This window comes from Oryctolagus cuniculus, chromosome 4 (genome assembly GCF_964237555.1).
Source record: "Oryctolagus cuniculus chromosome 4, mOryCun1.1, whole genome shotgun sequence".
In the NCBI taxonomy this organism is placed as follows: Eukaryota; Metazoa; Chordata; class Mammalia; order Lagomorpha; family Leporidae; genus Oryctolagus; species Oryctolagus cuniculus.
The window spans coordinates 147,578,455-147,595,190 of record NC_091435.1 but is presented as its reverse complement, the minus strand read 5'-3'; the positions used below and the strand labels follow the sequence as shown (position 1 = coordinate 147,595,190).

Sequence of the window (16,736 nt, the reverse complement as noted above, 5' to 3'; positions counted from 1 at the left end):
TCCCTGTGTGGGGGTCGCCAGGGCTCTGATAGCCCACATACTCAGGCTGTTAATTCTGGCAGATGTACTTCAGGCTCCTGCCCCTGAAGCATGCATCAGCCTAGCAGAGCATGAAATAAATGCAGTGTGTGATGGAAAAGTCGTTAGACCTTGACTGTCCGAGTTCCCATTTGAAGGCCACGCTGATGCTAGCGTTTCTGGCTCTCCTTACTAGCCCAGCAGTAACTTCTGGAAGTGGGTGAGCACGGTGAACCAGGAATCAGGACTGTGATGAGTGTGTGACATAGTCGCGTGATCATAGTAGGTGCTTATGTGAATAAGTCCATGGTTTCTGTTATGAGGCATGGGTTCTCTCAGCCTCAGGTTTTTGTTTTGTTTTGTTTTGTTTTGTTTTGTTTTGTTTTGTTTTGTTTCTGTTTCTAAAGAGTTCCTTTATTGAAGAAAGTGTACCAAAAAGGTGAGTGATGGAAAGGTTGAATTTTATTCTAGGCCTAATGACAGTCTCCTGAAGAAGGAGAGGTATGTCTAGAACAGAGATTCCCAAACATTAGTGGCACCAGAATCGCCTGTGGTGTAGGCCGATGTGAGGCCCTGCTCCTGGACGTTGTGATACAACAGCAGTTCTGGATGGTCTCAGGACTCTGCCTGCTCAGCAAGCGTTAACAGTCCCCTGCAATTCCTGGGGTGCCCCAGAGGCAGCTGTAAGTCTTGGCCTTCAAGTCCTGTCAGCTTTCTAGTAAGGCCAAGCGTGCACGCAGGTTAGAGAGTACCTCCTGGGGCCTCATCCCGCTTGTACCCCTGTGCTGCAGGAGTGGATTTGGGCCCAGATCAGCCCAGATGATCAGTCCTTGGGAACTGGGAAGGGATTTGCCAGGTCAAAGTATATGCTTTGCTCAGCAGCGTCCTCTTGTGGCCATGCAACTTAAGTAGGTGCGTTTCTTCATGAGATGGGAGGCAAGTGTGACCAGGGTGGAGAGAGGGATGTCAGATCATGGGGACAGGCAGAGTGACACAATTGTGCGACACAGTTGTAGGTCACAATGAGACAGCTGTGGCCTGACACCTTGGCAGTGTCTGAGCCACCTCATGGATAAGCAGTAGGACAGCAGCTGCTCTGCTGCACATCACCTCTAAGGGAGAGGTGCAGGCTGCAGCTGCAGTGAGCTGGGACAGGTGAGGCCCCTGTACTCCATTGGTGAGTGCATCTGCTGCCGGTGGAGTCTCCCAGTGAGCATGGATCATACACAGACTAAGAGGTAAAGGCACCAGCCGCCCAGTTCAGGCCTGGGCCTTGGTAACCTCTCCTCTACCAGGTGTGTGACCATTTGCTGGGAGCAGGGGTTCCTGGTTCCTGATCGACAAGCGCTGTTGGCGGCCTGCCGTTTCCTCCCATGGCTTCCGTCTCAGCACCTCCTAGGATTCCAAGGTCGCCTGTGGTCCTGCCAGGTGCGAGGGACGTGGCCATGTTTTACTCATTTTGTTCTGACTGGCATGTGCTTCCCCTGCCCCAGCCCCGTGACCAGTGATGAGGAGAGCCTCCCTGAGCAGCGTCTCCCGGTGCTGTGCCGTGTCCTTCAGGCAGGACATTCCTTGCAGCTCTCATCTTCAGTCACGTCTGGGGAAGCCCAGCAGTGCTTCCTTGCTCGGGCGAGGGCGAGGGCTGCTGGACAGCTGTGTCAGCACTGGCCCCAGTGAGCGTGCACCGCCTCTGTGTTCGTGTAGCCGTGCCCGTGAGCAGCCTCCTTGTGGCTCTCAGCCCCCTCCCCGCTGCTGCTCCCTCGCCCATTTCACACCTAGCAGCCTTGACAAGTACAGCTTAGTGGGCAGGGTCACCTGTTTCCCCTCCCTTCTAACCAGAGATGGCTTCCTTGGCAGTGGCACATGGGAGGGTGTGCTGGAACCTTGTCAAGGGGAGAGGTGAAGGTGAAGTGGGGCTTGAAAAACGAGGTTCCCCTGCATCCTCAAACCCGGGCAATTTTGGAGCCTGATCCCAACCTTTATGTCCTTTTTGGATTGGTCCTGGAAATGTCCACACTTCCAGACCATTGTTTAGCTTGGAGACTGCTGAGACCTGAAGAGGCCCCTCGGGACCTTCCCTGTCTGGTGTGGGGTGAAGTTGGAGGTGGCTGCTCGTGTCATCTAGCAGGTGATGCTGCTTCCCCTTAAATGCTTGCCTTTAAATGGCTTTCTGGCAACATCAGGAGCAGAGATCTAGTCCCAGGCCAGACGTGAGTAGAGTGTGGGGGATGATGGGAAGTCACACGCCTGAGTCTGAGTTTGCATCAGTCTTGGGGCAGAGTGGAAATGAAGGGAACACAGGTGCATGTAATCTCAGGTGTCCCATCTTGCCCCCTGCAGAGCTGGTGATGAGCCCAGGTGAGGAGGCAGTTAGAGGGCAGACCACCCAGGCACAGGAAGAGGGGCCTTGTGCAGCAGGCAGTTGAGCAAACCTGCTTTTGAGCCCCCATTTGTGACGGTCCCACTGAGACACTGGACGAGGAGCCATGTTGAGAATTAGGACAGTTTATTGTCTGACCAACATGCTGAGTCTCTCCACAGTTTACACAGTTTAATGTAAAGTCAATGGCCGCCGTGCCGCCTGAGCCCAGACAAGGTAGACGTGGTGTGCTGTGTGCTCCCTGTGAGCACACGGGAGCGTGGGGGCAAAGTGACACACCACAAGGTGCAGGCTGACCCACCATGCTGGGAACACTCCCACCACCACCTCCTGAAGAAGCCACCCAAGCACCACTGCACTGCAGGGATTTCTTGTCCAACTACTCACTATGCCCCAAGTATCAGCCAGACCATGGCCTGCAGTTGAGGGAGATGCCACGGCCTGGGAATACCTACAGAGCCGACTGCAAACAAAATCCGAAGGGCACCCGGCCTGGGTGGTGCTCAAGACAGTAGACCTGGGTCTAGCTGTTCTCTGCAGGGCAGGAGCCCACACACACCCACGTGCTCTCCAGGCTCACTCACCCAGACACTGGGGAGAGAGGAGCTTCGTCCTAACCACAGGAGAGACGGCCTGAGGGCAGAGACCGTGCACAGAGGTCCTTCCATGTAAACGTGCCATCACATCTGCACACACACAGGCCGGCAGTGGACAGAAGACAGCAGTGCCTGGCTTCTGCCCACTCCTAACTTACGGGTGATCACAAGCCAGGCACCCTCCTCTTGTCTTGGTTTTGCTGTCTTCCTCACCTTGCTATAGCAGGATGGCAAGGCCCCAGGTTCTTTGGCGGGGAGGTAGTTGGGGCACTAATGAGCATACGGCCTTGCCAGCAGATCAACCACGCTTCTGTTGAGCTGCTGCAGCCCTCAGCTCCCTGGCCTGGCCTCAGGTCCTAACTCCCTCAGTGTGCCACGTCATCACACCTGGTGCTAGCTAGCCCCCCAGTGGGCGGGTGTGCCTGCCCTCCTGGCTGCCACCACTTCAGTCCCCATCACTGGGTCAGTCTGCTCAGTGACTCGCTGTTCTCAGAGCTGGGGGCACTGCAGGATGTTGAAGGGTGATGGCACGAGAGAGAGAGAGAATGGAGACGGCAACAGCGGGGAGCAGGACGTGGGGGAGTGGGCTCTGACCCAAGGAAACTGTTGCCTGGAACCAGCAGGCATGTGAACTTGGCCCCTACAACTGCAGCCAGAACACACAAGATGCCAATGTCACACCCGTCACACCTTCATTTTGGGGCTCATTCCTTCTTCACTCCACTTCTCTGGTGCCTGTGGAACAGGAGCTTCTCTGAGGGCCCAGAAAAGAGGATCATGATTGGCTGCTAGGCTTCCTGCTCCACTTGCTAAACTGAGATCATTTCCTCCAAGGACTCCTCACTGGCCTCTGCTAACCCTCCTGGACTCCGCCAAGATGCAAGACCCTCGCTGGTGATGCACAGCCAGTTCCACGACACCCCTACTGCTGCGAGAGAACCAGGCCCATGGCTTACTGAACCGTAACTCAGAGTCCAGATGCTACCCATGAGCAATGGCATCTGCTCAAGACAGGCGTCCAGGACCCAGGACACACCCGTGGAACTGCTCTGGCTGCTTGAACAGACCCCAGGCAGGGTGGGGAGGCACACAAGGGCACGGCACTGCCAAGATGGAGGACAAGAGGAGGCAACACCCTCGCCCTCAGAGGCCATGGGGCTGGGCAGAGCCTGGACTCCAGAGTGTGTGCAAGGGAAGGCAGTACTCCCCAAGGCCAACTCAGGCCAGGTGGCATCTGCCATGGCTCCTACTGCTCCTCTGGGCCATGGTGGGCAAGAAAGAAGTCTATAAATCAGCCCACTTGGATTTACACATGTTTTAAAGAGGAGGTACCCACACATTCATTTACTGAGCTCCCCAGAGGCCAAGCAGGCCGGACACTGCAAATGGACTCCCATAAATTCTCACGGGGGAAGTAAACCCTCTTCCAACAAGCACCAGTGTGGGGGTGTGCGTGCCCGCAGTGGGGGGCACAGGCACGCACACCTGTGCACGTAAGTAGGTAGAGAGATGGTGGCGCCATTCCCGAGGGCTACTGCTGCCTGCACGTCACCACATCTATGTGTCATTTTATTGATGGCAAGACAATCACAAGTTATTTGACAATATTAAGAATTTCTGATTTCAACACGTTGCAGTACTTTTGAATTTCCAAAACTGTTATCACAAGGCAAGTTCCAACTTGAGAGCAGGAGAAACAAGAATCTACATGGAGCACGCGAATCCGTGAGGCTGTGACTGTGGAAGGCGTATACACAGGTCTATCTCTATATATAATTATGTACACACATAGAAAAACTAAACACACAACACCGAATTACGTTCGTACGTTGCTCCCCGCCTTCTGCAAGAGGTGCTTGTGGACTCTCGTCATCGCCAGAAGGTCGACTCCGTGTAAGGTCAGCACTGACACGTGGTGGCCCAGGCTGATGCGGGCCCAGGGCGACAGACATTCCGGCCCCTGACCATTGGGGGGCAGTTTCTGAGCCGTTCCAGCCACCTTGTTGGAGTCCTCCTGCCTTGTGGAGGAATTCACCCTGCCACAGGCACTGGCCCATCTGTGACATGTCCATCAGCAGCCAGGGGGGAGAGCGGATGCCAGTGGGGAGGGGTGGGATGCTTGGGCCACAGCCACCGCCCACTGCTGGGCTTGAGTCTGGCTCAGTTTGGAATGCTGACCAAGTGTGTTACGTTACTTACTGTGAACAGAGGGTTCTCTGCAGGGGTCGGTTAACGATGGCAACGGGGCCTCTGCAGATCCCAGCACTCTGGGCAGCCTTCTAGAGACCCCACCTTAACCCACCCTCAGGTGCCCACCGACCAGGCCATGGTATTCACAGAGGCACGTGCAAAGACTTTAACTGTGCCAGGTCTGTGGGGTGAATGCACGGGGGGAACTGGTCTTTCCAGAACCAGACCCAGCCATACAAGCAAGTGAGGGTCTGAGAGCAGGCAGCCGCCCTGCCCCCAGTCACAGGTGGGCCAGTGCTGCTTCCCCGACCTCCACACGGGTGGCATGCCACCCAGCATCACACACTGAGCTTCTGAGATCCAGCCCAGCTGTCTGCGCTGGCTGAAACACCTCGCAACTCCACGGGGCTCCCCAGGTTACAGACCACAAATCACCACGGCCCACAGTAGCCAACAGCACCCCGTCCTTCCAATGACCTCTCTGCTGGGCACTGGGCAGGCAGAGAGCACAAGGCTCCTGGTGCCCTTGACCTCCTACAAGGCTTTTCCAGGCAGAAGCTGCTCCCCTGTGGCTGCTGCTGGGCCCCCGCAGTCCACAAGGCCGTCCCGCCAGCTCAGGGCCATGCTGATGTCCTGCTCTGGCCGTGGGGGGGCAGAGTCAGGGCTGCCCCTTCAGAGGCGCCAGTTCAGCCTGTGTTTGATTTCTCCACGGAGGGCCTTGCGTGGGGAGCCCCAGGCTGGAGCCTAGTGACTCATTCGTTTAAATGGACTGGGCTGGGGGTGGGAGGAAGGCAGGGGTGCTGCACGGTTCAAAGAGATCAGGAAGGAGGAGGTATGTGGAAAAGGATCTCTGTAAGTTTACAAATATACAAAAACAAAAAGCACATCTTTCAAATAAAAATGACTACATTTCTTTTATCTGGCAAAAAGTTGTATACACATGATTTAAATTTTTTTTTAATTTTAACAGTTTTTGGCAATCTTAATAAAGTACAATATATTACAACCAAACCAAAAAATAGTTGTTTAAGTAACAGCTGTTAAGAGTGACGTGATCCCTGACGCCCAGCCTCCCGCCCCTTCCCACCCTACTCCTAGAGACAGAGAGAAAAGAAAGATCCTCCCATCTTGAGAGACTCATTTCCCACCCCCCTTAGGAAGCTAACCAATAGGAAGCAACACAACAAGCGCGTAGTGTCAGAGGGAGCCGGGGCGCCCGCCCCGCATTAGCAGGAACAGCCGCCCTCGCTGGCCGGGGGCTCCTGCGGTTTGTCCAGCTTGATGTCGATCACTGCGGGGGCGGGCTAAGGAAGACCACGCTCACAGATTTCAACATTTTCTGGCATCAAAATAAACTTACCTTTGAATTCCACTTCCACAGATTTTCTGAAGTGGCTTTGTGCTATTTCTGTGGATATGTGTGTGCGGGCGTGTGCAAGGACAGACCCGCATGCTTTGTATGCCACGGCACAGTATAAATAAATAAGCAAGTAAGATACACAAGTGCCTTCCCTACACCTTCCCGCTGGTCACCCTGTTCCTTCTACTCAAGCAAACCCACCACCAGGAGTGCCCCTGCTGTGGTGCTGTGGCCCCACTGGTGGTGCCCGCAGCCCCAGTCCTCTGCACAGCCGGACCTGGTCTTCCCCACGTGCCCCTCTGAGCCTGCCCAGCCCTCTCTAGGCACAGTAGCTTCCCAAGGCCAGCGCTGGTGGCAGTCATGTCACACTCTGGGACAGAGACCGAGCATCTGCACATGTCGCACTCTGGCATTGAAGGCCTCCCCCAGTCAACTCCACCTCCCTCATACTCAGGCTCCCTTTCCCCGCTGCAAAGTGGGCAGAGTTCCGGCAGGACCGGTCCCTTCTGCAAAGCCTTTCCAGGCAGTGCTGAGCACCCACGCTGTGCCGGGTGCTGGGCATCTCAACCCTGTGCAGCGGCGAGTGAAGCACCTGTCTTCTGGCTGGGAGGCCCAGACGGCTGGGTACAGACCCAAGGCGTTTAAATGACCTGTTCTGCTACGTCCCTCTTGCTCTGGGTTCTCAACCTCAACACTAGTGGTGTTTGGGGCTGGATAGGGGTCTCTGTGCTGGGGGCTGTTCCCTGTACAGAGGGTGCTTAGCTGCATTCCTGACCTGCAGCCACCAGATGCCACCAACAACCCCACCCCCAACTCCTGAGCACAGTATCCATTCCAGAGCCACCACCCGTCCAGCTAGAAGCATGACCACTGTCACAGCACATCACACTCGATCCTGAAGCGACGGGACTTCTTAAAAACCTCAAGGGAACAAGACCCAGACTGCTTTGGATACCATGCAGCAGTCCTCAAGCGGACGGAGCAAAAGCGCCAGGAAACCTGTTAAAAATACAGCTCCCGGACCCAGCCTCAGTAGACCCAGGGATGGCCCGGATGTGTAGCTTAGCAAGTTCTCTGGGAGGTTCCCAGTGCAGACTCCCGGGAGCCCTATTCCACCAATATTTCCAGAACAGCACTGTCCCAAAGGAGCAAAGTGTTCCACAGCAACATGGTAGCCATTGGCAACGCAGACGCCCGGGCACTGGAAACGAGGCCCCCGCAAGGCAGGGACTGAACATGAACTGCATTTCATTGCAACTATAAACAGCCACAGGTGGTTACCGTATTGGGCACAGGCCTGGGTCACCTGCTGAGAGCTTCCACCCATACCCTCCCAGCTGGTGCCTTCTCCCATGCACGGCTCCCTGCAATGCACAGGGCTGCTGCTGAGTGGCGAGATGGGGACATGCTGGAGGATCCGCATCCACACAGCACCCTGGAGGGGGACACTCGCTGTGGATGCTCCCCACAAGCCTCCAGAGACTCCATGTGTGCCTGTCCGCAGGGTGCACCTGCCTGCCTGTCCTCTCTGGTGCAGGTGTGGCCCATCAGAGTCCACACCCACAGCCGCACAGCTTGGACTCACTCCAGAGAGCTGGGTGTGCTGTGTGTGCTTCCCACTACTCCAGCGCCCCAGATTCAGCGGCAGCACAGGCCTCTCGGTGTCTGTTCCCATCTCTGACTTCACTGTCAGTTTCCTCCTCATGCAGACTGTGGGAGGCCATAGTGACAGCTCGGGCACTTGGGTTCCTGCCACCCCTATGGGAGACCTGGACTGAGCCCCGGACACTGCGAGCATTTAGGGAATGAACCAGTGGATAGGGTCTCTGTGCGACTTCCTCTCTCAAATAAATATCTATAGAGATTTTTTTGAATTTGGAAAGAAAAACACACAGGGCAGTCTGTTAGTGCAATGGCTGTGGGGCCTGGAGCTGCGTTTGACTACATCTCTGCCGCGGCACCAGCTGGGAGGCCTTGCACATGCTTGGTCCTGTTTGGGGCATCACCAGCTTGGACCAGCTGGACCATTTCAAGAAGTGCTCAAGTTACTGCTGGCACCGTTGTGACTGCCAGCCCTGTTCAGAGAGGGCCCAGGGTCCCTGCGATACAGCCTATTGTGAATGGGCGGAAAGCAGGAGACAGGAGGCCCATGCAGCACATACAGTGAGGGGCCTGGGTTTCACCCTTTTGTGGCCCTCTGCCTCCCCCGCCCCACACTGCCCCTGGCTAGGAAAGCACAGGACAAGGCTGGCAGGCATGCAGCAGTGCTTCTTCTAGCCCTGAAATCAACAGACAAGCAAGATGGGGACATCAGGGCACACGGGCCAGGCCCTGAGCCCAGTGGGCGTGGCTAAGTGGGGAGTTTTCTTGCATTACCACCAAGCAGTGCTTCTGTGCTTTGCTCTTGAGAAGGAGCACGGTTCTGACCATGACTGCAAGTCTTCAAAACACCTGCATTTGACTGTCATTAAATATGAGCCCAGCGCCTCCCCCGCTGAGCTTCCAACCATTCCCTTCCAGGATCTCTGCTCCGGCACCTGCCTCGTCGGAGGCCCCAGCTGGGCAGTGTGAGAGGGTGGGGCTGCACCTGCTAAACAGGAGAACCCCACAGCTGACTTCGCCCTGTGCGGTCTGCTCTGTAAGGGGCAGAGTCAGACACCAGGCTCAGCGGGATGACGTGGGAGCTGTCACACCAGGCTCTGAGCCAGTCACTGCTCGCAGTGGCCAGGGCTCCGCCGTCTGCAGCCCTTTCCCCACTGGCAGCTGCGGCACAAGGTCCCCGCATCTCATCTGTCCTCCTCCCCCCTGGTCCTGCTATTCTCTGGACCTTGCAGGCTGTGTGTTCCTGGTACCTCACCAGAGCCCACTCTGCTACTGAGAGCCGGGATGTGCCCTGACCAAGCCCATGACCCTCGGTTTCCCCACTTGGAGTTGGAGTTTCATGACTGGCCGGCCAGGACATAGTCCTCAGACCTACTCCTCCAGGTCACTGGGCATCCTCTGGGGACACCTGCTACCCCGTTAGCTGTCCTGACCCAGTCTACTTTGAGAGCTCCTTGAGGAAGGCTGGAGGCGCCAACTCCCCTGCTGGCCTGTCTCAGGATTCCCCCTGCTGCAGCCATGAGGCTCCCCAGCACTGGGCACAGCAGGCAGGAGGAGAGGGACAGGCACAGCTGTGACGTCACTGCCTCCTCGCCTCCCACCACGGTGCTATCAGTTTCCTAGGCTTCAACACTCATCAGCCCAAAGGTGCTGTGCACTGTCTCCAGGGTCCATCTCTCATGGGTGTGGCCCCTCAGAGGCCCACGGGGATGCACGTGAGGTGCTGGGAAGCACGCTCTGCTCTGGAGTGTGCAGACCAGGAGCTGGCGTGGTGGCACAGCAGGTTACGCCACACCGCCTGACATGCTGCCATCCCCCGTCAGAGCACTGGATCCATCCTGGCTGCTCTGCTTCCAACGCAGCTCCCTGCTACTGCACCTGGGGAAGCAGCAGAGGATAGCCCAAGTACGTGGGCCCCTGCCATCTACGTGAGAGACGTGGATGGAGTTCCTGGCTTCCAACGCAGCTCCCTGCTAGTGCACCTGGGAAAGCAGCAGAAGATGGCCCAGGTACTTGGGCCCCTGCTATCTACGTCAGATGGAGTTCCTGGCTCCTGGCTTCAGACTAGCCCAGCCCTGGCCACCCCAACCATTTCCGGAGTGAACCCGCAGATGGAAGACCCTCCCCCCACCGTGTGTGTGTGTGTGTGTGTGTGTGTGTCTCCCTCTCTCATTGTAATTCTGTCTTTGAAACAAATAAAACAATTTTTTTTTTAAATGATGGCTGCAGGCCAGGGATATGAGCAGCCAGTGTCTGGGGGCTGACTTAGGCAGGGGCAGGGGACCAGGGCAGGGGAGACCCTCACTTATCCAAGCAGCTCTCAAGTACCCCTCTTTGAGGGGCAGTGTCCTGTGCAGAACAGGGCTGTGTAGGGACAGCAGGCCTGAGTGTGAAGTTGAAGTCTATATCTTGCACACTGCATGAACTGGGCAAACCAGAACCTTAACTTGGCAAGTGGTGTATGTGAGTTGTGGAGAGCTGCAGGGACCATGCAGGGCTGGGCACAGGGGGACGTCCCTGCTCCCACACCCAAGGTACACCCCAGCGGTCACTGCACAGATGGGCAGAACCACTGTTTCACACTCCCCAGCCACCCCTCCACTCGCGTACATCCCTGGAAGTCCCTGTGCCTTTCCGGAAGCCGCTGCAGAAACAGAGCAGGATGGCTCTCTGGCCACACGTGCCGGTCAGTGAAGGCTGGGCTGGGAAGCAGGCTCCTGCGCTGCCCTGGAGCGGCTCCTGCGGCACGCCTGTCGGCCCCTCGCCAGAAGAAAAGGATACTCCCTTCTTTGCTCTTCTCCTGGACACTCTCCATGCCGGGCAGAGCCGATGCCACACGTCGGAAGAGCTGGGGGGATGGAGACGCGAAGTGAGCCTTGGCGGGCCTTGCCCCTCCCCTCCCGCCCGCCCAGCTCACTGTACCCCAGAGGGCAGGGGTTGCCCGCCTGGCAGGTCTCAAGAGCATGTTTGGGCCGGTGCCGCGGCTCACTAGGCTAATCCTCCGCCTAGCAGCGCCGGCACACCGGGTTCTAGTCCCGCTAGGGGCACCGGATTCTGTCCCGGTTGCCCCTCTTCCAGGACAGCTCTCTGCTGTGGCCCGGGAGTTCAGTGGAGGATGGCCCAAGTACTTGGGCCCTGCACCCCATGGGAGACCAGGAGAAGCACCTGGCTCCTGCCATCAGATCAGCGCAGTGCGCTGGCCGCAGCGCGCCGGCTGCGGCGGCCATTGGAGGGTGAACCAATGGCAAAGGAAGACCTTTCTCTCTGTTTCTCTCTCTCACTGTCCACTCTGCCTGTCAAAAAAAAAAAAAAAAAAAAAAAAGCATGTTTGGGGCTTCCATCCAAGCAGGCTGCTCATAGGGATACAACAGTGAGCAGGGGATCTACCTGGTGCAGAGGCCAGGGAGGCCCGCAGGAAACAGACCCCAGGCAGGCTTCAGTGCACCGCCCTTGGGGGGACCACCTGGGAAACAGACTTCCCACTTTCCCACTTGCCTTGGAGCCCAACCACATCCTGTGGTGACACTTCTCGGAGGCCACGAGAGACATGGGGGTGCGAATGTGATATTGTGTGTTTGCGTGTGTGGTTATGTGTGAGTGCGGCACGTGCAGTGTACATGTGTGCTATCTGTGTGGAACGTGTGTATGGCTCTGGTGCCCTGGCAGCCCCACCCTGCCTGGCTGGCTGGCGAAAGGGACAAAGAGCCAGCTGGGAGGATGGCCCTGGGCGAGGAGGGTCCTGGTGAGCAGATCCGACCATGGCTGGAGCTCAGGGCTGTGCACCACAGGACAATGCCTTCTCTACCCTACAGCTGACTCATGCTCTCAACACAGCCTGGGTTCCAGGGCACCAGGGCAGGGGCCATCTGGGTCTCTCTGACCTGTCAGACTGCCTGCTGCTGCCCTCTGCCTGCCTGCTCACTAGGGGCCCCTGAGAGCAGAGCCCAGGCCCCTCTTAGGGCCTCCAGGCCAGCTCCCTCCTCTACAAGGCACCAGACATCCTTAGCCTGATGCTGCAGGGGGCTGGCAGAGCAGTGACCACAGCCTTGCCATAGGGCCTACAGCCAAGTGAACCCTGGGAGCTCGGGGGCCTCCCTAATGTCCCCACGGGGCACCTGTCACTCTGCGTCTTCCACTGCTTCTCCATCTGCCACCATCACAGTCTGCTGGGGTGAACCACTGCTGTACCCAGGGGGCCAACTGCTGCGCGGACAGCGTGTCCAGGACTTCCAGCCCACGCGGGGCATCAGAGACACCCATGCCACGTCACACCACACTCCTCGCTCAGCGTCCCATGCCACAGGCACCGCTGCTGCCATGACCTGGTTCTCACTGTCACACTCCTCATCCTCTGGCAGCCTGGCGAAGCCCACCGGCTCCCGAGTGTGCAGACTCAGGCACACGGGGCCCTGAAGGAGGCTGCTGAGTGCTGAAATAAATCTCGGACACATTTAAAGACACAAGCTGTGTCTTGGAACCTGTTCAGCAGCAATAATGAGCAGTCAGTCTCACAGCCACTGCCACACTGCTATGCTATGAAGTGGCAAGAAAACACTCGAATTCTCAGTGCGGAAGTCATGGGTACAGCCAACAGTCCCAGGTCTTGCTGCGTACACCCAGCACCAAGGGCAGTGCTGAAGACAGGCCAGCGGTTAGTGTAGACAAGGGAGAACTTTCCCAGCACAATCTGCTGACCTGCTGGGCTCCACCCGTGCACTGTTTGGAGCAGTGACCCAGAGTGTGCACCCTTGCTCCAAGGTTCAGCCCTAACCCCTCTGCCCCCAACCCAGGAGCGCCAGTCACTCCACGGGAGGGTACTTCTCCCCACACCTGCGTTGCCCTCCAGGTCCCCAGAGCACTTGGCAAGCACAACGGATGGACTCAAATGCTCATCACGTTGAATTTCCTGCATCCTTCGTCCCAAGTGAGCTTAGACATCAAGGATCGCTGCTTCCGGAAGCTGGTGGCTGGATCTTCTCACAGCCCGCCACCCTGGCCCACCAGGTGACTGCAGTGGCAAGTGACTCACAGTTCCCCAGCCAGCCCCTAGTGGGGAGCACTTCCTCCCTTCCTGGCCCCTGGAACCGGCGTGGGCCTCCGCGGCCAGGCACTCAGGGATCAGCACAGGGGAGGCCTTACCTGCTTCACGTTGTAGCCAGTCTTTGCACTGGTTTCAATGAACATGACGCTCAGTTCTTTGGCACGCTGCTCGCCTTCCTCGATGGTTATCTGCCTGGAGGGGAGGGCACAGGGGAAGTCAGCCCAACAGAGGAGCGGCCCCGACAGAGGCAGAGGGAGGAGCCCGAGATGAAAGGGGGCCACAGAGCAGGGCAAAGGAAGCTGCCCAGACCCCCGAGTCAGCCCTGCAGACATGCCCTGATCCCAGGGATCCCTCCCAGGACACCAGGGCATGGCAGAACTTAGCCCCTTTCTCTGCTCTTCCCACAGTGTCTTCTCAGCTTAGGATCAGGCCTCGGGCCAGGGTGGGGCTACCCCACAATGCCTTTCCCCTACAGTCATCACCAGCAACCTCTGCAAACAGCCAGGGCCACACAGCACCTCTCTGGGCGGGATTCTTATTCTCATTCTCCAAACGAGAACACTAAGGCTACATACTTAAAAAAAAAAAAAATTGGAGTTGAATATCCTGCAAGCTCCCATCCAGATTATTCCTTGAGATCAGGGGACCTCACAGGGACGCCCCCTGCCATGCTTTGCTGGAGCTCATGAGCTGTTGCTCCATCTGCCCCAAGCCAGAGCCCATGAGTGAGCAGACATATGCACTGGGACAGCCGTGGAGAATCTCTTCTAAGTCAGCTGCGTGCCCAGACGTGGCAGCCACACAGGCAGAGTGGGCAGCAGTGCAGGCTGCAGAGGGACCAGGGTGGTCACCTCCCACACACTGCGGCAGAGACACTGAGCACCAATGGCAACTACTGGGAGCCTAGGGGGCGCTTGGCCATGGCCACGGCATGACCTTGAATACACGTGGCCAGGCCAGGCACACAGGGCCCCGTGCAGACAGCTCAGTGCCCCACCTGCCATGCAGTTAGGACAGGGCTTCAGAGACGAGGCACCTGTGTTCTCACAGCTCCTGTACGTGCAGACAGGCTGGAAGCACAGACTCGCCCCGCCTGGGCCCATGCACCCCAGAACCCCTGGCCCAGCCCGAGCCTCGCGCCTCTGGCCCAGCACCCACCTCTTGTCAGCCAGGTCCGTCTTGTTGCCCACCAACATGATGATCACGTCGCTGCCCCGCTCTGTCCGCACATCGTCGATCCACTTAGAGGTCTGTTGGAAGGAGTTGAGATCTGGAGGCAGAAAGCGGGGAGGGGGGACAAGTGCGAGTGAGAGCAGGAGGGAGGCTGCCAAGTGTCCTCAGACCGCCCCCTCCCCCCAGGGCTCTGCAGAGAGGGGACTGGGCCAGGGCAGCCCCGGCACTGCTCAGCTACCTTGTGGAATTCACTGTCATGATCTGCTCATCAGACACTGGCTCTGGGCGCTCGCCTGAGCGCAGATCTGCCTTTAGAGGCTCAGAGACAGAAAGCGAGAAATGAGTGCCCAGAACTTGGCTGAGCCTGGAAACAGGCAGTGGGAGGGGTGAGGAAGGAAACAGCACCCGCCCCTCCCCGGGCAGGAGGGCCCCACAGAGCAGCCTCCCCACCAAGGTGAGCCAGGCAGCTTGGGGTCTGATGAGAAACCTGGGGCTGCATGGGTGAGGGGAGGGGAAAGGGAAGCCCTCCACCCCCAGCAGGGGATGTGGACTGTCCTGGGAAGCCCCGCCTCCCTTCTGCTGGACATCAGGCCGGAAGAATCCAGGCCCTGGGGACCCAGCTCCCACCTGCACTCCATGGGGAGGGCTCCTGCCTGTGGCCAAGGGCAGGGTGGTGAGAGGGGCAGGCAGAGCAGAAGCAGCTGGCCCAAGCCTGCCTCCCTGTGGGACTCAGGCTCGGGGTGGTACCCAGGGTGTCCGCCCCACCTCAGGCCTGGTCTGTCACACTGGCCCGGGCAGCCAGGTCTCTGCTACAGCCCCTTTGAGGCTGCACAGTCCTTCGCAGAACACCTGCTTTGTCCAGAAGAGCCACAGTAGACCAGGTCCCCTGGGTGCAGCCTCCTAGGGCGCCCCGGGAGGAGCTGTAACACAGGTGACAAACCACGGCTGCTAGATCAGGGCTGGCCGGGGCTGACATCGCCCACCTTGACACATGTTCACAAGGCACGCTGTGGGGGCTTCCTGGCAGCCAGGGTGAGATGGGCACAGAGGGGCTACAGCAGGGCCAGCCCTGTGAGCACCTGCCTGTCCCCACACAGTCCCTGCCCTGAGCAGGCCCAAGCTGGCCCTGGACATGGGTACTTGTTGCAGAAGTGTGGGGGTCATGGAAAACACTGGTGGTGAAAGGCAACTCAACCCCCAAATTCCCTGGGCCACCTGTCTCCCTACATTTTGGCAGAAGCACATTTGTGAGCACACACTGCACATGCAGACTTGGCCAGGGGTACATGGGGGCCACCCTAGGTCAAGCACAGAGCCCCACTCACTTGTGATGTCATACACCACCACGGCCACGGTAGAGTCCCGGATGTAGCTGGGGATCAGGCTGCGGAACCTCTCCTGGCCAGCTGTGTCCCAGAGCTGCAGTCGCACCTGTTGTAGGGGCAGGGCCGTGGCATGAGCAGCTCCAGTCCCCGGGGTGGGCACAGGTGTCAGTGGTGCCCAGCTAGAGTCCCTTCCACCCTCCCAGGCCGGAAACCCAGCACTCACCGTGCGGTCCTCCAAGTACATGGTTTTCGACAAGAAGTCGATGCCTATGGTCGCCTGTTAGAGAGCAGCACAGAAAGGTCAAATGTCACGCAGAGGGGGCACGGCCAGCAAGAGGGGACACCAAGGCCAAGTCTCCCCTGGCCCTGGCTCTTTCATCCCCGTTCCTCTGCCACCACTTGAAGCCCCTCGGAGGGAGGGAGTGGGAGCTACCTGGGGACAAGGGACGCTCTCTGCAGAGGAGAGGACACAGCTCAGGGAGGGCTGAGGGCACACGTGGTGAGGAGCCCGCGGGGCAAGGCCACTGCCTCACGCATCACCTGCCCCCACCCTAGTAGGGCACCCTGCCCTACTCTACCCAGCTGCCTTGCTGTGCTACAGCCTCCCCTGGAGCTCCCACAGCCTCTGCCTTCAGCACCTGGACACGGGCTGGACCCACCCCCGTTTCAGCAAAGGCAGCTTGCTGTCATGGGGGCATCGCAGCGCGCCCAGGACAGCTCCTGCCAGGAACCCCACTGGCTCTCCTCTCCCCACGCCAACATGCTGGGCGCCAACTGTGGCCAACATCCCCGTGCCTCTTCTGCCCTGGCCCCAGGGAGAAGCAGCCAGTGGCACCTACAGCCATGTGGCCAAGCCCCTCACATACTGTGTGGCCTTGGGCAGGTCACTCCACGTCTTTGGGCCTCACATGCATTCGCAGCACCTATGGGCCAGAGCTAAGAAGCCGTTGGTGGGAGATGGAGATACTACCACTATGTAATCAGCAAGAACTAAGAAGAGTTAGATACAGCCTGAATGCCCAGGGCACTGGGTAAGGACAGTGTGGTCCAT

At 58.2% G+C, this 16,736-nt stretch overlaps 1 protein-coding gene across 1 annotated transcript in view; it reads right to left on the bottom strand.

Moving 5' to 3' along the window:
• Positions 1–2,507: 2,507 nt before the first annotated feature.
• RAB6B (RAB6B, member RAS oncogene family) overlaps positions 2,508–16,736 on the bottom strand; it is a 60,715-nt gene continuing 46,486 nt past the window's right edge. Inside the window, exons 3-8 of the mRNA XM_002716590.5 lie at positions 15,909–15,962; positions 15,686–15,791; positions 14,346–14,457; positions 13,286–13,379; positions 10,928–10,994; positions 2,508–6,475 (exon numbers count right to left, since the gene is read on the bottom strand). Coding sequence (XP_002716636.3) covers positions 6,411–6,475; positions 10,928–10,994; positions 13,286–13,379; positions 14,346–14,457; positions 15,686–15,791; positions 15,909–15,962 — 498 coding nt within the window. The 3' untranslated portion in view covers positions 2,508–6,410. The remainder of the gene's footprint in view (positions 6,476–10,927; positions 10,995–13,285; positions 13,380–14,345; positions 14,458–15,685; positions 15,792–15,908; positions 15,963–16,736) is intronic.